Source organism: Magnolia sinica, chromosome 9 (genome assembly GCF_029962835.1).
Source record: "Magnolia sinica isolate HGM2019 chromosome 9, MsV1, whole genome shotgun sequence".
Taxonomy (NCBI): domain Eukaryota; kingdom Viridiplantae; phylum Streptophyta; class Magnoliopsida; order Magnoliales; family Magnoliaceae; genus Magnolia; species Magnolia sinica.
In genome coordinates this window covers 53,433,922-53,461,268 of record NC_080581.1, presented here as the reverse complement: position 1 = coordinate 53,461,268, position 27,347 = coordinate 53,433,922, and the positions used below count along the sequence as shown (strand labels likewise).

Here is a 27,347-nt window from a genome sequence, read left to right as displayed (position 1 = left end):
GCCCACCATGCTTTTCTTATACTCACCGATGACCACTGGTGATCACCATCAATCGCCTAGCCAAACTTAACTGCCGATGTAGCCTGTCGACACTTACGTCTCTAATATGTATGGAGTGGTGGCGTGATGCCCGCATCAATTCTCACTAGGCGGGAAGACTCCAATATTGCTTGAGAATGTCTAGATCTATCTGTTGTATCTCAATCTCTGTAATCCAAGTACTATTAGATGTAGGTTGATTCTTCTATTTGACTAGAAACTTCTGATATCCACCATAATACAGGGGCATTTTCACACCGGGCTCGAGTGGGGTAGCCCGTGGGATGCGAGGACACACTCGAGGTGGGTGGCCCATGTGATTTGGGGCCCACAAGGGGGGTTTGGTTGAGGTCCTAACCCATGAGATGTGGGGCTTGGGCTATGAGATAAAGGGATTAATTCACCATGTTTTAACAGTTCGAGCTTTTAGAGTAAGTGGTTAATTGTCCTGCATCAAATTGGTATTAGAGCGGGAAGTCTTGTGTTCGAGACTCCTCACCGGGGGTGATTAATGCAGGGGCATTTTCACACCGGGCTTGAGTGGGGTAGCCCGTGGGATGTATGGACATACTCGGGGTGGGTGACCCATGTGATTTGGGGTCCATGGGGGAGGTCTCGTGTTCGAGACTCTTCACTGGGGGTGATTAATGCGCATTTCACACTAGGCTCGAGTGGGGTAGCTCGTGGGATGCGGGGACATACTCGGGGTGGGTAGCCCATGTGATTTGGGGCCCACGAGGGGGGTTCGGCTGAGATCTTAACCCATGAGATGTGGGGCCTGGGCTATGAGATAAAGGGATTAAGTCGCCATACTCTAACAGTTCGAGCTTTTAGACCAATTGGTTAATTGTCCTGCATCACACCATAGCGAGTGGAAACCACCTGCTCACCCAAAATCATCTCTACCACCTCCTTCCTCTCAGGTGCTGATGGAATAGGCGGTAGAGGCTGGGAACCTGGGTCAGAATTATAGGGGGGATATGGGACAAGGTAAGGATCAATAGGGGAACTGAAGTGAAGATCTGGGCAAGGCACCAAATCTTCCACATTAAACATTGAACTGATACCCTTGTCCAATGCTAGATCTATCATGTAAGCATTAAGATCCATTCTCGTAAGGATTTTGTTAGGTCCTGCGTGGCATGCCTGTAATTTCTTAACAGTACTTGGAGGAAACCGTTCGGGCCTAAGTCGGATCATCACATAGTCATCTACATCAAACTCACGCTGTCTGCGATGCGAATCAACATGTAGTTTGTAATTTTCATTACTCGCTCATGGATGAAATGCGCAAATGATGATGTTGACTCAGAAGGACGACGAGATACTGACATGAGAATAAGATCCACATGCTTTCTAGGGGTGTAGCCATAGACGACTTTGAATGGACTTATGCCTATTGACCTATTGACTGATGAATTATATGTGAACTTTGCCACGGATAAGACTGCATCCCAAGTCCTAGTGTGCTCACCAACTAGACACCGCAACAAATTCCCCAAACTACGATTCACGACCTCTGTCTGCCCATCAGTTTGTGGATGATAGGCTGACGAAAACAAGAGTCGTGTGCCCATAATGTGCCATAGTGTCTTCCACCCATCACCTGGACGAATGTAGATTTGGTGATTCTCGCTCTTGAGGTCAATCTTGGATAATATTTTAGCGTCAGCCATCATATCAAGCATATTGTCAAGCCGCGGTATGGGAAATCAATACTTGACGGTAATCCTATTGATGGCGCGACTATCCACACACATGTGCCAAATGCCATCTTTCTTTGGCGTGAGAAGCGCGGGCATTGCGCAGGGACCTATACTCTCTTGGATGAAACCCTTTCGCAAAAGTTCATCCGATGTTTAATTTTGCGTGTTCTGTCGGGTTCATCCGATAGTGGGGAAGGGTCGGTAGAGTGGCCCCTCGTACAAGATCATTGACATGCTAAATGTCTCGCATCAGTGGGAGTGAGTCTGGTAAATCTTCAGGGAAAACATCCCTGAACTCATCTAACAATGTACCGGTCTCCTGTGGCCTCTCTACATTGACCTTCGGGGTGGCCTCTCTGGCCATTACGGCGTACACCCCAGAATCAGTTGTAGTCTCCTGCTCAAATTCTCTGATGGTGATAACATGAAGAGACTTAGATTGTGAACTCGTGCCCTCCTTTGACCCATTTGATCGCCCTTCATTCTTCTTCTCACTTGGGCCCTTAGGGGGCAGGGGGACCAATACAACCTTCTTGCCTTGGTGGGCAAAGGTACATACATTTGAGCGACCTTGGATTGATAAAAACAGTAAAAAAGTCAAGGTCGGCCCAAAATGATGTGTTTAATATCCATAGACTTGACGTCACACCACAACGAGGCAGTGTACAAGTCAAACTAAATAGGCACAAGACACCGCTGGGTGACTGTCACCGAGGTCGCATTGACCAAGACACCTTAAAAGGCTGATGGTGGGGTTCAAGCTTCAACCCCAATCACTCTATGGCTCCGGTGGAGACAACATTAGAATAATTACGACTGTCTACTATCCCTTTATAGGCCTTATTCCCACATTTTGCATAGGTGAAAAAACATTGTAGTTCGACGCCAATCATCGTTAACTTTAGGGCGTGCTATGGCACAACAAACGACAACCAACGGCGTGTCCTCTCCCTCATCGTAATCCTCATCACTGGGGATCACCTCAAGCTAGTACATCACTTCTTCCTGATCACCTTGATCCCCGACATCTTCACACTCGTCAAGGAGAAGGGTCTTACCCTTTAGACATTGACATGCAAAATGCCTTAATCCTTAACAGTTATAACACTGTACGGAGTTGCTACCCCTAGAGGTGGCACCAGCTATACCTTTTCCTTTAACATCTCTAGGGTTAGGTTGAGACCCCTGGGTTTTGGTTTGGCTCCCAAAATTGGACTTGTTGGCCTGGGTATTGGTCCAGGCAAAAGAAGTACGAGAATCAAACCTCCCTCCATGCCGTGGTCGGGGAATACAACTCAATCTCCTGGGCTGCCTGATACGCTTCCTCTAGGGTAGTAATCTAGCGGAGATGGAAACCTTATCTTATTTCCAATCTGAGACCCATTCGAAAACGAGACAGTAAGCTCAACAGGTTCTCCTCAATTTCACACCGCATCATAAACTCCTCAAATTTAGGAATGTAATCTGCCACAAACATGGTCCCTTGATGTAGGAAAACCCATTGGTCCATCAACCTCTGACGGTTTGTATAGGGTACATACTTCTCTTTCAAGATCTCCTTCATCTCTCCCCAATGAGTCACGGGAGCCTGTCCTGCCCTTTCCATCCATCTCTCCGTGATTGTCCAGAACATTTTGGCTTGCCCCTTTAGCTTCATCTTTGCAAATCTCACCCGCTAGTTGTCGGACATATCATACCACTCAAAATAATGGTCCATGCTCACCATCCAGTTGATGAAAACTTTTGGGTCAAGGCAACCATCAAAGCTAGGGGGCCTCCGTTTTCACGCTCTTCATGATCCGCTCATCAGGTTCATGATGGTCACGTCGATCTGCAGGTGGGAGTGGAACTTGACGAACTACATTCCTCCCACGTACGCTACCGTTACCTTGCCGGACCACATTATACCCATTGTGTGCATCGACTTGATCACCCGCCTATGAATGGGCATTGTCCCTAGTGATGGGGCACATCTACCGCAACAACTCGACCCACCAATGCAGTAATTTGCTCTGCTGTGGCCTTGTTGTGGGCATCGATCTTGTCAAGGCGCCCCATAACCAGTTTAAGGGTTTCATTCAATTGCTCTAGACTCATGGTTGCGTTTAGTCTAATGTCACGAGATTTGGTGCGCATGCAAGATTGGGGAATCAGAATGCATGTGCGACTCCTAGACGACGACCGAGGACACAAATCTAAAAATCACAATCGCACGAGCAATATAAACGGTGCAAAATCAGAAACATGTAGAGGAAAATTCTGCAAGCTCTAGAAATTCGGCCGCATGCAAAATTTTCAGCAATGTGCGGAATCTTCTGCGATACGCAGAAAATTCAGCAAATTGCAGAATTTTCTGTTGTACACGCAAATATTCAGCAGTGTGCAGAAATTTCCAGTTTGCACCCGATTTTCTGATTGTGGGAAATTCCAGATATGCGCAGAAAATCAGATTCGTGCAAGATTTCAAATTGCCATAAGATTCAAATTTGTGCGGGAATTCAAATTTGAGAAAAAATAAAAAATAAAAATTTAAATTGCAATAAAATCCGGATTTGCAGAAAAATTGCAAATCGTACGTAGTAAATTCTGATTAAGTGCAACAACTTCAGATTTTATAATGCAAAACTCAATTGGATGATGCATATGCTGAATTTTATGTTTATGCCTGAAAGTTGACAAAACCTATCCTAGATGCATATAATCGAACACGTGATATGCATTAAAAGACCTATCCTACATGCATATAATTGAACATGTGATATGCATGAAAGGACTCTTACGCTAAACCAGGATTTAATACCGAAATTTGATGTATGATGATGAAACCAATTATGTGACCGAGATTTAACTTAAAATTAAAGGAATAAATAAAATCATCAAACTAAAGTGTGATGCACATGCAAACAACATGAAGCCCAAGAGATGACGGGTATGATTTGAGGCCAAATCACAGTCATCAGCCCTTTGACCAAACAAAACACTCAGAAAAGTGGGCCCAAGGAAGATAAAGATCTTCCGACTAGCATAAGAGTAATCCGGGTTCAATAGGTGAAAGTTTGATGTTTCCTGGGTTGGACTAAGGTAGTTCCAATGCAAAAATCTTGAGATCTAGGGATATTAAATGCAAATGGCCGAAACCGAGTTGCCTATTGTGGACAAAGGAACACAACGACTTAAAATCAAATCAAGTGGGCCCCACACGTGTGTGTGGTAGTCACACGGGTGGCCGTACGGTCACACGTGTGGGTTGAATGTGTGGTCCACGCACAGGTTGGGTCCGTTAATAATGGAAGATGTGTTTAGGTGGCTCGTATGATCAAGTAAAATTAGCTCCAAGTGAAAACAATGAAAAGATCTTACATCAGGATTGAAGATTCAAAGAGACCTACCACCTACGATTCAACAAGCATGAAGTGGAAGAGGAGGATCTTAGGGATGAAGGATAGAGTGATTTCACAACATCTAGGCTTCTATTCAAAGATCTACCCTTCACAACAATAAAGGAAGAAGAAATAGACTCCCATAAAGCCTCCTCAAGATTTTCTCTAAACTCACATTAGGGTTGGACGCCCCCACCCCCACTTGCTTTATATTATTCAAAAAAATTGTTGAAATGATAATTCTGCCCCTTTAGTAACAAAAACAAAATACCCATTATGTCCTAAAAAGTAAAAAGTCTAATATACCCTACCAAAAGAAAAAAAATGTAACAAATAGAGGTCCAATGTCTAATCACAAAATAAAATGTCCAAATCATCAAATAACATAAAAGAACTAACTTACAAAAGGGTGCAACATAATCTAACCTCTGGATGACCCCATGATGGGACACAAGATGATATGATGGATGGACGATCATGTAGACCATGATCAATGGTAGGATGGTCTCCAAATATGATCCATGCTCTCCATGCTTTTCTAATGCTCGCCGATGACCACTAGTGATCACCATTAGTCGCCTAACCAAACTGAAAGTGCCGATGTAGCACGTTGACACCTACGTCTCTGATATGAACGGAGTGGTGGTGTGATGTCCACATTAGTCCTTCATGCAAAAAGGACTTGTGAGAACTGAAACAGTGGAAAGAAGTTAGGACTTAGAGGAACTAGTGACTAATGTTGTCACAATCGTTATAATATCGCATATAGCAGGCATTGAATTGTATCAATAGCTAATCATATTATAAATGGTAAGATTTTTTTCTATTCTCTTAAAAATAGAAAAGAATCTAAGAAAATTATGATAAAATAAAGGCAGTCCTTGCACTATGGATAGTCTAGATCAATGATTGGACCTTGTCTATTATAACAATATGGAGAACCAATTTTATTAGCCATTTATTGGATGGTTAGGATCACCCAATCAAAATGATTAGGCGTGGACAATCAAAGGTGGGCCCCACGTGATGAATAGTCCAAATCACTTGCTAAACTTTTTCTAGTATAATAATTATGAATGTCTGTTTCCTATCCATGGATTAAACAGTATCATTAAGTCACTGGTTGAATGTGCTCTCGGTAATTGGTTGTTCTTAATTCTCAACAATCAATTTTGTTGAACGATAATAAATATTTGCTCAGATTCGATGAAAATGGTCACCCTAAATTGCTAGAAACAATCCAATCATTGATTTGGTTGTTCATCATGATGGCCCTGATTTGGTTGTTCATCATGATGGCCCTGTTTCCTCTCCATGGATTAAACAGTATCATTAAGTCACTGGTTGAATGTGCTCTCGGTAATTGGTTGTTCTTAATTCTCAACAATTAATTTTGTTGAACGATAATAAATATTTGCTCAGATTCGATGAAAATGGTCGCCCTAAATTGCTAGAAACAATCCAATCATTGATTTGGTTGTTCATCATGATGGCCCTACATTTAATTCCCATTGCCTCTAAGAGCTGCTAAATTCCATTTTTTGTCAAGCATGAAGCATCCCAAACACGCACAATGTTGAAAACTTAACAAATTTGTGATTATGTTGGCCAACTCATGAATGAAACTTAAAAATAAAAATAAAAAACTACACAATTTTGTTAAACTCGGAAGTTGTAATTACAAAAATTTGGATGTCGATAGACCCTCGAGGATTTTCAAGAAAATCACCTTCCAAATCAAATTAAGCCAAAAGAATTTTTTTTTTTTTTAATTATTAGACATGCATATGTACCTCTTTGGATGTAGAAACCAGTTTTCGAAATATCGGTATCGCGTTACGTATTGCATCCTTGGGATGCAGATACATATTAGTTATCACACAGGATATATCGTTTGTATTGGGTAATTTCACACTTATTGGGAAACATGAGGAAACATTGGTAAAATGGTTGAATGGGGAAACATTGGTAAAATGGTTGAATTTTTCAATGAAACTTCAGACGTTGTTAAAAAAAGACCTTAATACACACTTCTAAATCATAACATCTCAAAAGAGAAATGCGCATAATAGGTTTCCTTTGTATAGGGTCCTAAACTATGCATTATCTGACTGAACTAATGCAACTATATTCAAATTGAATGCATAACATTTAGAGTGTATGTGATGATCATTTAATCAAACACTTCGTAAATATTTAAAAATTAGTCTCAATTGACAACTGGTTGAAGGGACGTTTTGGGGGAAAAAAAATTATATTAATTTTTAATTAAAAATGATTTTTATTTTTCAAAAATTGACAAGGACTTAACAAATCAGTAGATCAGCCTTCATACATGCTTGATTTCATGTTTGGAGTGCAAGGAATTTGGGAGAAATTGGGGAAATTTCAAAATTTTCCCAAATTTCCCCAAATATGACCATCTACACTCAAATGAGTGTATGTGATGATCATTTCATCAAATATTCCTAAATACTTTGAAATTAGTCTCAATTGATAACTGGTTGAAGGAAATTTTCAAAAAGAACATGGAGAACATGAAGAACCAATGGATATCGAAATCAAAGCTCCAATTCTATGATTTTTCATGCAAAACATGATGAACCAAATTTATTTATTTATTTATTTTTTTTTTAAAGAGATAACAGACATTTTATTGAGAAACTCGCAAAAAGCGAGAAAAGAACCAATAAATTTATAACCATTTGACATTGATTTAACATAATTTCAACAAAAAAAAAAAGGATCGGAAATTAAAAATGCCCACCGGATCGAACATGTGGGATATATTGACACTACATGTGTGTTTCGTATTGCACAAGTGGGGTACAAGATATATCGTGGGATATATTGCTGAGATCATCGATATTTAAAACATTGGTAGAAACATAGGGGAATAAATGTTGCTCAATTGTGTTGCAAAATGAGAATGATCTTGATTTCTTTCCTCTTGAGTGTTCGAAAACCCCAAATCCCTCTCTCAAAAGTTGCAGGACTTAGGCCTTAACTAACTTTTGAAAGAAAAAGCGAAAAAGGGCAGAAAAAGAAAATAACTTTTTTTTATACATTGGGAAACATCACAATTTGAATCATACGATTCATACACATTTTTCTGAATTGCAATTTGGGCATATGACTATATAGTTGTAAAATATGATATGAAATGGACCTTTCAATTAATATCGTACATCATATGATTATGACAACATTGCTAGTGACAATAATGTCATCAACATACTGAAGAAGAATGAAAAGACCAATGGAGTCTTGGTGGAGAAACATTGATGTCAGTGAGATTGCACTTGAAACCAAGCTCAAGCATTGGTAAACCACTCAAACCAAGTACAATGAATCTGCCCTCAAGTCCATAGATGGACATACGTGAAACATGATCTAAGAAAGAGGAGTCATGAAAGCATTGAGGTTTTTCCTCTTCACAAATAATGCATTAAAAAAAAAGGCATTCTACATCCATTACACCAAGCTATCGAATGAACCAACCTTGAGAGATATCAATGGTGAGAACAATCTGAATTGTTGCAAGTTTTTCCACAAGACTAAAGGTTTCATTGAGATTAAGACTATGCAGTTGATTATAGCCTTTGGATGCAAGACAGCCTTGTAGTGTTCATTGAACCATCAACACAGTACTTAATTGGATAAGAGGACCTGCTTTGACACTATGAAAGAAAGTTGAGGGATGTGATTCCTGTCTATTGAATGAATGGAATGAATGAATGCGTATAATATTCATAGGCTTTCTTGTCTACCTTGGAAACTTCTAAAAATCTTCTTAAGCTTATCTGGAGAGATCCTGGAGATCTTGTCAAGCGTAACCGTACCTTATAGATTCACATAGATTTCAAGAATGTACTCATTGTACATACACGATTACAATGAATGCCCTCATGGTAATTACACCCCTATTGCTTAATTGTGTGTTCATCACATGCCTATGAAATTTAGGGAAAGTTTTACAAGATAGTTGTTTGACAGGCGATGCTATATTATGGGTTAGGTGTTTGGCAGTTGGAAAGTAGTATGATATATTGAGTGTTGCAGTAATGAGGATGTTGAGATGAATGTGTTCAAAGACAAGGATCAAATTAAGAATCAGGTCATCCCAAGCAAACTTGGAGTTGTCGCAATAAGTGTGAAAATGATTGAGAACAGATGGATAAATTTTGGTCATGTTGTACTGATGAAGACAGGAGACGGCTCTAGTAAGGAGGGGTACATTAATTAGGGTTGAAGAACCTGAAACAAGGATGAGAGGAAGACCTGAAAGGACGTAGATTGAGCTGATGAGAAGGGCTTATTCATTTGGCGAGGATAGGACCTTAGGTAATTGGTTTAAGAAACAGGTTTGAAATCCAAAATATTTGGGACAAGGCTTCGATGATGATGAGTGGTAAGGGATGAAGTTGAAATTGCTTGGTAGGTAAGCTAAGCAAATCGTACAGTGCAACTGAGATAACTTAGTGGATATGTTAAATAGTTGAGGTTAGTTTAGAAGAAGAAACCATGCAAGGGATGGGCACCTGAGCTGAAAGCCTCACTTCTGGGAAGTGAGAGTTCTGTCTTTTTCTTCTTCTTCTTCTTCTTCTTCTTCTTTCTTTCTTTTTTTTTTTTTTTCCTTCTTATATATTGCCTATCTTTTCTGCAATAGAACTCCAAAATGACCAAAATGCTGTAGATTTCCATTATAGCAGTAAAAACAAAGCCCAAAACGAACAGAATTGCAAGTTGTGGATTGTATAGGCTGGCAACTGTCAATCAATTGAATTGAGTTGGAGAAAAAGGTTAAAAGAAAAATGCAAGTCGAAGGATTTTATTGATCAGAAACAAAATGTTCTCATATATATTAGTTTTTCGGAATTTGAACCTCAAAAGCTTACACAATTATCTCTCTAATGCCACTCCTATGGGCCTGTAAATACTATCAGAAACTGAAGCAAACTGTACTTTGTAGATGGTGTTGTTTAATGTTGCATTTTTTGGAACGGGGAATTTTGCCAGTATAGCAAGCTTTGAGATATCATCTGTCTATCGGTTCATCACAATCTTCAGTGTAAGCAAAGCTTTACCCCAGTGAGTTCTCAAGTCTTAATGCAGTAGTTGGTTTGTTTCTACATCTTTGGTACTGTGCTGATATGATTTTCTCTTGATTGCAGCCATTTCTGATGGCAGCGTTACTTATCTTCAAGTTGTTTATCCCATTCATGCTCGTCATGTAAGTAGTAATTTTGTTTGTCCAGTCACATTATGTGTACAACATAATTTCAGATATTATGTAAATTAAAATTGGCTATCCTTTAAAATTTTTTAATCTGTTTGTGCTTGCATATTTAATGCTGAACTGTTGAACCTTTAAGCATTAAATATTCGAAGTTTATGAAGTATTCTTGATAGAATTGGCTATCCTTTCTTCTTTTCATGGATTACTTTAGATGTATCATTAGATAAACTTGTAGTTAATGTTGTTTTTACCCTAATTTCTTTAAACTTGAATGCAGATGTACATTTAGTGCTATAACCAAGTTAATTCGAGTTCCACGACTGGGGTGCTATTTCCTTGTGATTTTATTTTCTGATGTAATGACCATCCACTTCTTTTTCCTGGTATGCTTCCTTCTCATATATCACCTTTTGGCTTTTTTGTAGATAAAAAAAATCTTGTTTTCATTTCGGGCCTGTTTGGATACCATCACATAAGTTTAAAAAAAAATAAAAAATCTACTTGTGCAACAAAAAAGTTGCTTTTTAAAGTAAAGTTAGTTTGGTAGGCACTTTTTGAAAAGTAACTCGACACCTTAAAGTTGTTTATGGTCATGAGTTTTTTTTTTTTTTTTTTTCCGCTTTTTACTGTTCTCTCTCTCTCTCTCTCCACATACTGGAGACTCCATATCGAAGGTGGCCCCACATGATGTACGGCCCACATTGAAGGCCACACGATGGACAGTCCACATCAAAGGTGGGCTCACATGATGGGAAGTGGACATTGAAGGTGGGGCCCATGTGATGGACAATTAATATTGATTGTGGGCCCACATGATGGATGGTCCACACATCTAGGTGGGCCCCACATAATGGGCTATCCACATCATTAGTCAGCCCCTAATGATGAATGGCCCACATCCAAGCCAAGCCCCGCATGATGGACAACCGACTTGAAAGTAGGGCCCACACGATCAACAGTCCACATCAAAGGCGGGCTCCACAAGATGACTAGTGGACATTGAAGGTGGGCCCCACGTGATGGATGAACCACATCAAGGTGGTTCCCATATAATGGATGGTCTAGAACAAAGGTCAGCCCTAATGATGAATGGCTGACATCTAAGGCGAGCCCCACATGATGGACAACCCACATCGAAGGTGGGGCCTACGCAATAATAGTCCACATCAAAGGTGGGATCCACATGATGGGCAATGGATATTGAAGGTGGGCCTCAAATGGTAGATGACCCATATCTAGGTGGGTCCCACATGATGATAGTTCACATCAAAGGTTGGCCTCTAGTGATGAATGGCCCACATTCAAGGTTGGCCCCGCATAATGGACAACCCACATCCAAGGTGGGCCACACATGATAGATAACCCACATTTAAGGCAGGCTTCACAAGGTGGATGGTCCACATTGAAGGTAGGCCCCACATGATGGACGATTCACATTGAAGACAGGGCGAAGGTGGGCGCAACATAATGAATGGTCCACGTCAATGGTTGGCTCTACGTGATGGACGGTGGATATTAAGGGTGGACCAAACAAACCTGAGTGATAAATACTTATCTAATATTGGAAACCAAACATACTTTTCTACTTTTTGGTTGATAAGTATGTTGTTCATTAAACATACTTATCTATTGAATAAGTAGAAACCAAGACAAGCCACTTGAGGTATAAGTAGCTTTTGTAAAATAACATGTGATCCAAATGAGTTGTTCATGTTCTCTACTTGGTAGTTGTATGATTAATTTATTATAAAATAATAATTACTTGGTCATCATAAACAAGTTGGGAAACTAAACATTTCAAATATATAGGGCAAACAATTTATATGCTAGAAATTTTATATGTTAAGAAACTACAGATGTATAATAGTGCTTGTAGTGTCTAGCACCTGTTTAAATACCATGCAAAGCCTATTGATGAAACTATTTCCTTCGGACATGGCAATACTTGATTTGTGGTTCAAAATATATCATTTGTGTTAACAAGGGTTTCCAATTATGCAATGCATCTCATTACTTCTACAATCATGAAAACTAACAATCCCTTCATAGCTTAAAAATAAAATTCTTGATTAGCATCAGGGTCTAGGTGTGCAATATCGATTACACATCGACCATAACAACCGATACATAACGGTAGCGGCCTACACTGTTATGCGATACAGGGTTGAAACAATGACCCCCTTAGTTTTGGGCTCGAATTAGCCCATAACGGCCATTACTGCCCAGTAACGGTCAAGGGGCGTAACGATCAGGAAACGATTAGTCTAGCCTTTAAAAGTTGTGATTTTTTATTTTTGCAGTTTTTTGGCCCTTCTGTCTTCCAAATTCGTTTCCAAACTATTTCACTGCAAATTCTGACCAATTTTAACTTGAATTTGATGATGAAAATAAGTTATTACAAGGATTTTGGGGAATTGAACCTTCATGGGCCATTTTCCAGTAAAGTTTCAAAGATAGGTATTTATACCTCTTTTTTGAATCTCTGTTTTTATGGTTGAATATGATGTGTTATTCAAATTAAAACATATCAATGCACATTTTACAAATTGTGCAATTGATTTTCTATTTTTTTAAATTTTCAAGTTATTTTCGGCCGATTTTTTTAAATTAGGAAAAATCAAAAATTTTCAATCTTTTTTTTTTGTTTTAATGGTTGAATATTATATGTTAATCATAGTAAAACATATCAACGTGCATTTTACAAATTATGCAATTGATTTTCTTTTTTCTTTTTCTTTTTTTTATTTTAAAAAAAAAATTCGGAGTATTTTCAACCGATTGTTTAAAATTAGGAAAAATCATTTTTTAAAATCTTTTTCTGTTTTAATGGTTGAATATGATGTGTTAATCATGGTAGAACCTATCAATATGCATTTTACAGATTATGCAATTGATTTTCTTTCTCTTTTGTATTTTTTATTTTTCGATTATTTTCGATCGATTTTAAAAAAATTAGGAAAAATTATTTTTTAAATCTTTGGTTGAATATGATGTGTTAATCATATAGTAGAACATATAAATGTGCATTTTACAGATTATGCAATGAATTTTCTTTTTTTTTTTTTTGGGGGGTATTCCCATGCCTAAAGGGAATCGATTTTTAGAAATTAGGAAAATGTAAAAAAAAAAAAAAATTCAATCTTGTTCTGTTTTAATGGTTGAATATATTATGTGTTAATCATAGTAGAACATATAAATGTTATTTTTACAGATTATGCAATTGATTTTTTATTATTTTGATTTTTTTTTTTTTTTTTTTGTATTTTCGGATTATTTTCGGTCGTCTTTTAAAAATTAGAAAAAAAAAACATATTTTTCAATCTTTTTCTGTTTTAATGGTTGAATATGATGTGTTATGCATTGTAAAACAAATTAATTTGCTTTTTACAAATTATGCAATTGATTTTTTTTTTTGGTCATTTTTCATATGTTAGGAAGAATATATATATATATATATATATATATATATATATATATATATATATATATATATATATATATATATATATATATATATATTTCTATCTTTTAATTCATTTATTTGTTTATTTATTTAATAAGCATATCTCCTAAATTAGAATGAATTACTTAATGTACCACATATGATTTTGGGGTAATTATGGATGTAAATTTTTATTTTTTATTTTTATAATTTTTTTTTCCGGAATATTTTTGGGCAATTTTTAAATATTAAGAAAAGTATGTCTTTGCTTTTTCTTTTCGGTTTGATGATTGAATAAAAAGTGGTATTATTATAAGATCACATGATGTGCTTGAATGTCATATTGTCATTATTGATTCAATTTATTTTTTTTAAAATTTTTTATTTTCAGATTAGTAACTTTATGTTTATATTTTCTTATTTTGGCAAGTTTTGGAGCTTCATAGGGTTTAGTACTTAATTTCTTCTGTATTGATTATATATAGAAGTTAGAATTTTATTTCATTAATCTATTTACATCTGGTTACAAGTTTCAAGATTTAATTAATTTATTCTCTTATAAAAACTGTATTTAGACTTGGAGAATCAAGTAGACTCATCAGCCATATGTAGCTACGAATATGTATGGCCAACAAGGAAGTGAGGATATTAGATGGTACTATTGTTAAAGGATAGGTGTTTGTAGGCATCAAATGAAGTGCAACTACTGTAATAGAGTAAAAACTGGTGAAATTACGCGACTCAAACAACATTTGACACATCGAAATGGTCAAGTTGCAAGATGTACGATAGTGGCAAAAGAGATAATGAACTTGATGCAAGCCAGTTTGGATGAATCGAAGGGAAAACGAGCTATTTTGTAGAAGAAGAAAGATGCGATTCTGGAAGCGGCTTGATGGGAGGTGTTTGGTCTTGAATATATGAGCGTTCGTGATGAAGAGATCACTGATTCTGATGAAGATTCAGATTGGAAAATAACTATAGTTAGGAGAGAGAGCACGGGCCTTGGCCTCGAAGAGGAAGAATGTCAGCACATGTTTGGCGCAGGGTTTATACGTGATACATGGGGGTTGCAACCAAGAGTTTGACTGCATATGCAAGTGGGGGTAGGTTGGGATTAATGGGGAAATGGACAGATGCAGAGTATGCGGATATGAAAGTATACATTGCCACGTAGGAACGGTGTATCATAGGTCAATTGATGCATCGGTTGAAATAAAAATGCTTCTTATATTTTTTCCCTTATGGATAAAGTGGTGGATGAGATTGGAGTGGAGAATGTGGTGCAAACTGTGATAGATAATGAAGCAACATATAAGCCATTACAGGCCATATAATCCCATTGGCCATAAGAATATCCATAATGCTCGAGACCATAAGCCTGCTAATGTTTTGGACCTCTCTGTGCACCACTGGAGCCACCGTCCTCCCACTGGCTGTATTGTGACTCAGTTGACTCATAAGTCATACCTCGCATACCCCGTCAATGCTCATTGGCCCCAATATCTGTAGACGGCTGTATGGAGTGTCGAGCAATACCAGAAGTGGGACCAACATCAGGTGCATCATCACCACTGCTACCATGATCATCCGTCTCAGTCTCACTGTTATTACTGCTCGTACTCTACTGAGCCGGGCTTTGTATGAAATCTACCCATCTTTCTTTCTTTCTTGGTCCAACACAGCTGTATGACTCTCTTTCTGTGCCAGCCATATTATTGGGTCATCCACTTTTAATTCTTCGCTATCCTCTTCTATCTTTTTTTCCCTTACTTCCAACCAAGGTCAAAGCAGGTTGTCCTCATCATATATATTATCCAAGTTTATTAGACAATAGTCCGTGTCACTGGCGGCTGATGTAATGCTCCTATGATGTTGTTGCATTCTTAGTCTCATATTATGGTGCATGAAGACAAGTCTATCCAACATCCTAGACTGCTATCTATTCATATTCTTCTAATGAATAAGTGCAAAACAACTCCAATTCCTTTCGCAGCTAGAGGAAGATGTTGTCTGACTCAGAACTTACTATAATTTTTTGGAGAGCCTTCACACTCTCTCTAAAATTCATCCACCATTCGGCCGATTACAGCCTAGATATTGTATGATGTGCAAGAGCATCTCCAAAGTCACCCTAGCGATTTTTAAATGTATCTAATTCATTCAACGCCCTTATTTGCATATCTAAGTCGGGCTCTAATCTCTTTAGGAATTTTGAACAAAAAAGCATTGCCCAAATGCCCCAAATATTAGAAGGATTAAACAAATGTCCTACCTAGTCATCTTACACCTCTTTAAAAAAAAAAGAAGGTTGGGACGAAATTACCCCTGGATGCCTTTTGCGTTGAGCCAACATGCGGCAGCGGCGGGAGGGGTTCGGATGGGGCAAACACTGTGAGGCCCGCTATGGTATTTGTGAGAAATCCACATCGCTCATATCTTTCGTAAAATCATTTTATGACAAGATCCCAAAAATGAGGTAAATCCAAAGCTTAAGTGGGCCACACAACAAAAAACAATGGAGATCATACACCCACGGTTGAAATATTATAGGGCTGCATAAGCTTTGGATCAGGCTAATATTTTTATTCTTTCAGTCCATCCCTATGGTAACAAGTTTATGAGCATTTGGGCCACTTTATGAACAGTTTGGATTGCATTTAAACATCACGGTGGAGCCTATAAAAGTTTAGCCATTTCCTTTCCTCTATTTCCAATCGTGTGGCCCACCTAAGTTTCAAATCTGTCCAATTTTTTGTCTTATGTCTTGACATGATCTTCCAAAATGAATGGATGGAGTGGATTTCCCACAAACATCATGGTGGGTCCAACATAGCTTACGGTAGTAGAAATTGCCTCCAAAAAACATCTCTCGAAATCCACATCAATGTAATGTGACATGATGTGGATAGGGTAATCGGACCTATCTAGAGATGGATGGTTATGTGGGGCCTACTGTGATGCATATATTTTATCCACGCAGTCCATCCAATTTGAAAAATTATTTTAGGGCTTGAGCCCAAAAATTAGGGATATCAAAGGCTCATGTGGACCACACCATTGAAAGTAGTGAGATTGAAAACCTACCATTGAAAACTTTTTGGGGCCATAGAATTTTTTGATGTAACTCATTTTTTGGCCCATGATGTTAAATTAAATTCTAAATCCAATAGATGGAGTGGATTCGACACATAGCCCACGGCAGGACCTACAACTCTTAACACATGACTCTTACGACGTTACAACCTTGACCCTTACCACGTTACAACCACAACCCTGACCCTTATAACATGACAACCTCAACCCTTAACGCATAACAATGTCGACCCTTCACATGACATCCTCGACCCTTACTATGTTATAACCATGACCTCGACCCTTATAACATGACACCCTCGACCCTTAACACGTTATAACCATGACGACCTTGACCCTTACCACATTACAACCATGACCTCAACCCTTATAACATGACAACCTCGACCCTTGGCACGTTACAACCACGACCTCGACCCTTATAACATGACAAACTCCACCCTTAACACATTATAACAACAACCTCGACCCTTAACACATTATAACCACGACCTCGACCCTTTATAACATGACAAACTCGACCCTTACCACCTTACAACCACGTCCTCAACCCTTGTAACATGAAAACCTCCACCCTTAGCGCATGACAATGTCGACCCTTCACATGACAACCTAGACCCTTAACACATGAAAACCTCGACTCTTGCAACATTACAACCATGACCTCGAACCTTATAACATGAGAACCTCGACCCTTAACACATTATAACCACGACATTGACCCTTATAACATGGCCGCCTTGACCTTTAACACTTGACAATATCGACCCTTCACATGACAACCTCGACCCTTAACACATGAGAACCACAACTTAAAACCCTTAACACATAACCTCAGCCCTTAAAAAATGATATATGTTCATTGTTTCCTAATGTAGAACATGTCACAGATACATTCCTAACATGGTTGGGCCAAAAGAAGGTGGACCGTAAATTGGCCATAACTTTTGATCCGGGTTTCGTTACAAGGTGTACAACCTATCAATCTTTACTGAAATGGGCCATCCGAGGTGAATCAACCCACAGAGTGGGTCGCATCTGTCCGTTTCGTCAGAAAACGCACACTTTCAGCTCAAAAATGATTTTTTAGGGAAAAATTACTATTTTTAGTAATTCCAAATTTTTTAATATTTTTATTTTTAGAGTTTTAGATTTTCTTCTTTTTTAGGAATAACTTGTAATCATGTTAGGACTCTTCTTACAAAAGTTTATTTGGAATTTTTATATTTAGAAATTAGGTTTTAAAAGAATTTTATTAGAATTAGAATTTTGCTAATTTTGGTAATTACGAATTTTGATTTTTTTTTTTCTATAGTAATGGTGTAATAAGGACACATCAAACAATTATCAATCAATTTACAACTTTCTAGAATTTATTTCTATTTTTTCTTGTTTTTTCCTCGTGGATTCAAGAAGTCTCTATGAGGAGTCCATAGAAGCTCCATGGCTTCGGAGTAGTTTTCCCTAAGGAAGACGGTGATCGACCTCATCACGTTCATCCCTGTGTCAATTGGTATCGGAGCGAGGACTCCCCTCGAACCGATGGCAAATAACGAAGGTATGGACCAAAATCCTGTGGATGGTGACCCAGGGATTCATTATCTTTTAGAAAGAATGAAAGCTTTCCACTGGGAGAGTCAATTGACCATGCAAGGGCTGCAGGCAACCCTCAACCGTATTGCGGATGCGCTAATTCCGTCCCGATACTAAGGCGATGCTCAATCGCCCGTGGTCGTTGTACGACACAACACTGATTTCCATATAGCACCACCCAATGATGGTGAATCGCAGGCCACCACTTTGATTGTGAATAAGCCGTTATACATGCCAAAGGTAGAGATAGATTTACGGTGGCAAAAACATCTTTCGAACGAGGTGCACTATAAACCAAAAAATCTATAATGTGATCATCGATGTCAGGAGCAGTGAGAATCTCATATCGAATACAATGGTGAAAAAGCTGCAACTGAAAACAGAAAAGCACCCATCTCCATACACGATTGGATGGATCAAGGAGGTTAACAAAACAGATGTAACCGAACAATGCACTATCTCGTTTTCAATTGGTAAAAATTATAAGGATCAAGTACTTTGTGACGTAGTCCACATGGAAACTTGTCACATGTTACTTGGTCGACCATGGCAATATAATGTTAATGTTGCACATAGAGGCCGGGATAATGTATTTATATTTATTGAAGATGGTAGAAAGTTTATCCTCGTCCCTATGGGAATGGAGATCCAACTCAAGACTTCTAAAGTTGAGGAACAATTTCTCATCAGCAAATATGATTTCGTTAAACAATATGAGGAGGCGAGGGATGTAGATGCCTTAGTTGAAAAGGAAAATTATATGAAGCCTGTGAACATCCCGGGGCGTGTTTGGCGCATGGTATTAGATGGGCTTAGGTGGGATGGAATTGCATCTGGTCCTGTGCCAATTGCACTCCATGTTTGGGAAGAATGGAAAAGCTTGGAATTAGATCAGATGGAATTGCATTGGGTTCCGTTCCAATTTCACTCAATATTAGCAAGTTGTGTAGGTCCCACCATGATGTGTGGGCTATATCCACACCGTCCACCCATTTTTCGAGATCATTTTAGAGCATGAGCCAAAAAATCAGGCAGATCTAAAGCTCAAGTGGACCCCACCATAGAAAGCAATAGGGATTGAATACTTACTGTTGAAAACTTCTTTTGGGCCACATAAGTTTTGGATCCGCCTCATTTTTAAGTCCATGCCATAAAATGAGGTTACAAGACAAATGAACAGTTTAGATATAACACGTGTGTTATTCTCAATAGTTTCAAATGATGGTAGGTATATCCATTCAATATACCACCGTATTACAAACAAAGCATGGAATTAAGCTTATCCCATGGTAACGGGGGACAATCCCTGCCATGGGTAATAATTATGTTTTTTAAATCCCATCCCACCTAATCCTTCCCAATGCCATGCCCCAAACACGCCCCCAAAGGATTTGAAACCAGTGTTGCAGGAGTTCAAGGCGATTATGCTCAATGAACTTCCTAATAAATTACCTCCCGTATGAGATATACTAGGGTTGAAAGTTGTGCGGGTTCAACCCGACCGACCCGACATTGGGTTGGGCTTGGGTAGGATGTATCGGGTTTGGTCTCGGGCTTGGGCCATACAAATGCCAATCCGATAAAACTTGGGTTGGGCTCGGGTTGAGGTCTTGGGTTTGTCGACCCAACCCGAACCCGATCAATATATAAGTTCCTTGTAAATTAATTATAATTGAGTGCAGATCATCTGTGTTGAAGGCATGGGAAATTCCAATGCCGTCGGATTTCATTAGTCCATGTCATTTCCGATGACTCAATCTAACAAGATACACCAGATTTCTCTCTCCCAAATAGATTGCTTGATACACAATAGGACTTTTAGAGTAGTTGTCCTATATTTTAGCTTGTTTGTTTAGAAAAAAATGTTCTTTACGATGAATAACTACATATATAATTAATACAATTATAGTTATAAAAAATAAAACTTGTATTGAAAATATAATAGACTAATGTAATAATGAAAATATTAGCATATATCTATCCGACCAACCCGCCAACCTGATTGAACCTGCTTGGGTTGAGAATTCCCAACCTGAGGTTGGGTTGGGTTGGGTTGGGTTAAGGTTGAGGTATAGGAACCTTGGGTTGGGCTAGGGTTGAGCACCAACCCGCCCGACTTTCAGCCCTAAAATATACAAAACTACATTGATCTTATCTTAGGGGCAAGTCTGCCTAATTGCCCACATTATCAAGAAGAATGTAAGATCTTGCAAGCACAAGTAAAAGAACTGATCCATACTAGTCAAGTCAAGGAGAGCATGAGTCAAGTCAAGGAGAGTGTGAGTACATGTATTCTTTCAGCTCAAGAGCCTAATGCAAACTACAAGAGAAAGCTAATAAACATCGGCTTTAGAAGTCATCTGAGAATCATGAGCCAAGTCCCTTGAGTAACTCGAGGACGAGTTTTTTTCAAGTGGAGGGGTCTAATGTAGAACGTGTCACAGTTACATTCCTAGCATGGTTGGGCCAAAACAGGGTGGACTATAAATTGACGCTAACTTTTGATCTGGGTATCGCTACGAGGTGCACAACCTATAAATCTTTACTGAAACGAGCCATCAGAGGTGAACCGACCCACAAGTGGGTTGCATCTGTCCCTTTCATCAGAACACATGCTTTTAGCTCAAAAACGATTTTTAGGGAAAAATTACTATTTTTAGTAATTCTGAATTTTTTAATATTTTTATTTTTAGAGTTTTAGATTTTCTTCTTTTTTAGGAATAACTTGTAATCATGTTAGGACTCTTTCTTGCAAAAGTTTATTTGGAATTTTTATATTTAGAAATTAAATTTTAAAAGAGTTTTATTAAAATTAGGATTTTTATTAGAGTTAGAATTTTGCTAATTTTGGTAATTACGAATTTTATTTAATTTATTTTTCTATATTAATGGTGTAACAGGGACAACTATATCAATTTACGAATTTCTAGAATTTATTTCTATTTTTTATTGTTTTTTCCTTATGGATTCGAGGAGTCTTTGTGATGAGTCCAAAGAAGCTCCGTGGATTCAGAGTAGTTATCCCTGAGGAAGACAGTGATCGACCTCATCGCGTTCATCCTTGCGTCATCATCCAAGGTAATGCATTACAAAATCTAAATTTTTCCTCCTTCATTGTCTTCCACATAATAACCACAACCATCATTATCTACCTCAAATCGCTTATGACAATCCTTCTCCCCATAACAACAACCACCATCATCCCTTTCTATCCATAACCAAAAGTGGCTTCCTTGTTGGCCAGACATTTTCTTAGCTAGATATGGATATGGCCTATGAGTCTACTTGATTATCTAAGCCTAAATACAATTTTTGTAAGAGAATGAATTCATTAAATATCGAAAATTATAACTAGATGTAAATAGATTAATGAAATAAAGTTCTAACTTCTAAATCTAATCAATATAGAAGAAGAAATTAAGTACTAAACCCTATGAAGCTCCAAAAACTGCCCAAAATAAGAAAATATAAACATAAAGTTACTAATTCGAAAAAAAAAAAAAATTTAAAAATAAAAATGAACCAATAATGACAAAATGACATTCAAGCATATCATGTGATCTTATATTAATACCACATCTTAGTCAATTGTCAAACCCAAAAAAAAAAAAAAAAAACAGAGAGACATTTCTTAATTTTAAAAAATCAATCGAAAATAGTCCCAAAAAAAAAAAAAAAAAAACAGAAAAAATAGAAAATCACAACCATAAAATTAAAAAGAAAAAAAGAAGAAGAATTGAATCAATAATGACATTCAAGCACATCATGTGTTTTACTATGATTAACACATCATATTTAACCATTAAAAAAAAAAAAACGATTGAAAAAGAAATTGTTTTGTACTAATTTTTTAAAATCGTCTGAAAATAGTCCAAAAATACAAAAATAAAATATAAGAAAAATAGAAAATCAATTGCATAATATGTAATCAAATCTGTTTTACTATGATTAAAACATCATATTCAACTATTAAAAAAAAAAGATTTAAAAATTTATTTATTTTTATATAATTTTTAAAAGTCAGCTGAAAATAGTCTGAAAATACAAAAAAGAAAAAGAAAATCAATTGCATAATCTGTAAAAAGAACATTTATATGCTCTATTATGATTAACACATCATATTCAACCACTAAAATAGAAAAAGATTGAAAAAATTGTTTTTTCCTAATTTCTAAAAATCGATTGAAAATAGTCATTTTATTATTATTATTATTATTATTATTATTATTATTATTATTATTTTAAAAGAAAATCGATTGCATAATCTGTAAAAAAAAAAACACATTTATATGTTCTACTCAGTGGTAGAAGTATCGGTATCGCTACAAGTTTTGTTGCCTAGGGATACAGAAACAATATCAATGTAACCGATAATATCGCTGATAATCGAAAATGTGGGGAAAACGGTGGAATTTTCTGCGAAACTTCAGGAGATGTTATAATGTACATATTTGCATATTTAGAAATTAAAAAAAAAAAATGCAAAAAGAATGCATACATAACAAGTTTCCATTTAATGGGGGTCTTAAAAGCATGTGTTGTTGTAAGAAATCAGTCCAACAATCCCATCTGGCCTATTTAACCATCCAACCTTCCATCTAAACATCCATCGATATTGCAAAATATCAACAACACATGACATTTCACCAAGAAATCATTAACAATTGGAAAGGAAACGAAAGATTGTGGTCTCAATAAGGTGCATGTTGCGATATCAATAATATTGAGATGTTATCAATATTATTAATGACAAATTGAACACTACATAAAACCTTGTGCCCATGAAAAATATATATATATATATAATAAACAAAATTTTGATGATATCAATATGTTGGTGATATTATTAAAATATCGTCGATACACTTATGATACAAGTACTACCTAGAATATACATAGTCGAAAATATTAGCAATGCATTAGCGATATTGATGCATTGGCAATACAAGCAACACCTAGAATTTACACAGTTGAAAATATTGGCAATTACATTAGCAATATTGATACGTTGGCGATACTTAGTGATACATTGCTAATACCTGGAATTTCTGATACTACCAACGTTATCGGTATCGCTACCAGTGTTATCAGTATCGCTGAACTGGAGATGAAGATAATCTTGAAGATATTTTGATAATATTGGAGATAATTCGAACAGTGTTCTAATATGATTAACACATAATATTCAGCCATTAAAACAGAAAAACATACAAAAAAAGATTTTTCTAATTTTAAAAAATCGATTGAAAATAATCCAAAAATAAAAAGAATGCAAAAAATAGAAAATCAGTTGCATAATCTGTAAAATGTTCATTGATATGTTGTACTATGATCAAGGTATCCCGTATCGGTATCGGTTGGCGTAACGGTGCCCTCCGAAACCGATACGGATATAGGGGCGTAACGGCGATACGGGGGCGTAACGGCCCGTAACGGCGCAAATTTTTTTTTTTTGCCAAAAAAATATGAAAAAATATGGATTAAATCCAGAATATTCTAAGCATTCCAAATATGCATTCATTTATAAATTGGAACATGTTTATGGTGGTGTAACGGTCCACTCTTTGGTGAGAAGTTGTATCGGACTGTCTGATTAATTTTTTAACCAAGTAATTTGAATATGACTACAAAATTCATATATTTAATTTTTTAAATATGTAATTTATATACTTAACATCTTGATACATTTCTCCCAATAGTTCTTTAAAAAAATGAAATTAAATTCAGGTAGATGGCGTTGCTAATTTGGGGCTGACTTGGAGGACCAATTTATTCTCCAAATCAGCCTCAAATTCATGCCATTTATTGTCATTATCCCACTTATAAATTGGTGCACATTTATTGGATAGTGAATCATAAAAAAATAAAAATAAAAATCAAAAGGCCCTATTTTAAAAAATAAAAGTTCACAAATTAACAATTAAAACTATTCAAATAATTTGATTTTGGCATTGTGAGTTAGCAATTACAGTCCATAATTTAATTGTCAAATTTCAAGTTAATATATGTCTCGTGTACAATTTTTAAGGCTTGAATTAGGAGGGACTTGGATGTAAAGTGCAGCACACGTGTCAAAGTTTTTTGGGCCTCACCCGTGATGAATGTGTTATATCTACACCATCCATCCATTTTGCCAAATAATTTTAGGGCATGAGCCCAAAAATGAGGCACATCCAAAGCTCGGGTGAATTGCACCGTGAGAAACAATAATAATTAAACAGTCACCGTTAAAAATTTATTGGGGGCTAGAAAAGTTTTAGATCAAGCTAGCATGTGTTTTCCCTTCATCCACGTCAATATGACCCAATTAATATGTTAGATTGAAAATAAACATTACAGTGGATTTTAGGAAATTTTTAATGGTGAGCATTCTATAACCACTATTTCCTATGGTGTGGTCCACCTGAGATTTGGATATTACTAATTTTTTGAATCCTGACTTAAAATGACGTGGCAAAATGGATGGACGATATGGATAAAACATATATATTATGGTGGGGCCACTCGGGTCTAATCTGATTGGATGGAAAATAAACGTTACCGTGCGCCCGGTAAATTATTTAACGTGAAAATCATTATCCCTGCTGCTATTTTTGGTGTGGTCCACATGATCTCCTGATATAATTTATTTTTTGGCGGGTGCTCTAAAATGATCTCTGAAAATAGGTGAACGGTGTAGATGTAATAATGTAATAAATACATCACTGTGGAGCCCATATAACTTTGATCTCCTTTGAACCGTTCGTACAACTCGGAGCTCGAGGAGTGTCAGCGCTCGTCTTTGCGTGACACGTACCTACAGCAGTCACCGCTGCAAATAGAAAAAAAAAAAAAGGAGAGAGAGGGAGACGAAAAGAAAAAAAGAGGGAAAGGGGGGAAGAAGAGATTGAGAGAGCGAGAGAGAGAGAGGAAGAAGAAGAAGAAGAACAGGAAGCAGAGCAGCCGCAGCCGCAGCTGCTCGAGAAGAAGAAGAAGAAAGAGAAGAAGAAGAAGAAAAGAAAGGGAAAAAGGTAAGGTTTTTTTGTTTTTTTTTTTTTGTTTTTTTTTTTTTTTTCAGGGCCCGTAACAGCCGTTACGGGTCTGTAACGGCCGTTATGGCCCGTAACGGCCGTTACGGTCACAGAAATCCATAACGGCCGTTTCGACCCCGTATCGCGTAACGGGTCCCACCGTTACCGTTACGTATCGGCCGTTACGGCCAAATGTAACCGATTTGGGATACCCTGACTATGATTAACACATCATATTGAACTAGTAAAACAAAAAAAGATTGAAAAAATTATTTTTCGTAATTTTTCAAACTTGGCCAAAAATAGTCCGAATTTTTTTTAAAAAAAGAAAAGAAAAGAAAAGAAAATCAGTTGCATAATTTGTACATTTCACATTGATATGTTCTACTATGATTAACACATCATATTCAACCATTAAAACAAAAAAAAAAAAAATGATTTTTCCTAATTTTTAAAAATCAGCCGAAAATAGTCTCATTTTTTAAAATGCAAAAATAATAGTAATAATAAATAAATAAATAAATAAAATCAGTTGCATAATCTGTAAAATGCACATTAGTATGTTCTAAACACATCAGATTCAACCATAACAACAGATTAGAAAAAAGGTATAAATACCTATTTTCGGAAAAAAAAAATCGGAAAATGGCCCATGGAGCTTAAATCCACTCAAATCCTTGTAATAACTTGTTTTGATCCTTAAATTCAATATAAAAGTGGTCGGAATTTACAGTAGAATAGTTTAGGAACGAATTTGTAAGACAGAAGTACCAAAAATGAAAAAAATAAAATAAAATTGCAACTAATAAAGGTTAGAAAACTAGCCGTTTTCTTATTGTTACGAGGCAGTAACGGCTATTATGGGCCGTAACGACTGATTTGATCCCAAAACTGAGGGGGTCATCTTTTTAACCACATATCACGTAACGGTATAGGCTGTTACCGTTACGTATCAACCAATACGTAACCGATATTGCACACCTTGCTTTTCACAAATGATGCTGCTAGTAGTATGTATATTTAACATTTCATGTGGGGACAAGAGGCGATTATGTAACAGAAGTTGTGGTGGAATGATGAGGTCCAGAAGGCTATTTGTGAGAAACGATCTTGTTTCCAGGCCTTACAAGCAACTAGAAATAAGGAAAATCTAGAAGAACATGGAAACAACAAAAAGAACATGAAGAAAGTAGTGAGGCTGAAGTTAAGGCAGACAATGATCTGTATTAGGAACAAGAGAAGGTGAGAAAGATGTTTTCGAACTTAAGAAAATGAGAGAGGAAGGGCATGGACATATATGTTAGATGCATTAACAATGGTAACCAGAAGGTATTGACCTGGGACAATGAAATCGATGAAATGTGGAGAACCTATTTCCTAACAAAATGCCGACCACTCTAACCTCGGCGCATATTAGGGTTGATCCGACTGAGCGAGCATAGCACCTACCTACCGACTAATAAACGGATGGTACCACTTCAGCATGCATACGTCAATGTCCATAACAAACACAATGTTTTCACACCTACTCATGTAATCTCATCATGAGCATGCCTCAATACATGACAAGGCAAAACATATTGATGACCTCAAGGGCTGAAAAGCAATTGTTTGCGCGTATTTTGTTCCAGTGAAATCTTCATGTTGTGCAGAATTCATAAGACGATGAAACATAATAAATACACCTTGTAATCTCAAGCCCAAACCATTTTTTTTCTGAAGCTCGAGACTTGTATACAGATTGAGTGCATAATAAAATGTCCAAGAAATAATAGATGAGCTCCCACTCTCATGAAAGAGTATATAAGGATTTTGGAACCCTAATCCATGACATTTGTAGGG

General features: G+C 37.0%; 1 protein-coding gene across 3 annotated transcripts in view; it reads left to right on the top strand.

Moving 5' to 3' along the window:
• LOC131255442 (GPI ethanolamine phosphate transferase 1) overlaps window positions 1-27,347 on the top strand; it is a 110,938-nt gene that overhangs the window by 71,906 nt on the left and 11,685 nt on the right. For 2 of the 3 annotated variants that reach the window (XM_058256159.1, XM_058256161.1), the window contains 3 exons: window positions 10,098-10,196; window positions 10,300-10,358; window positions 10,642-10,747. In XM_058256159.1, coding sequence (XP_058112142.1) covers window positions 10,098-10,196; window positions 10,300-10,358; window positions 10,642-10,747 — 264 coding nt within the window. The remainder of the gene's footprint in view (window positions 1-10,097; window positions 10,197-10,299; window positions 10,359-10,641; window positions 10,748-27,347) is intronic. The other variant, XM_058256160.1, reaches the window with a different exon arrangement.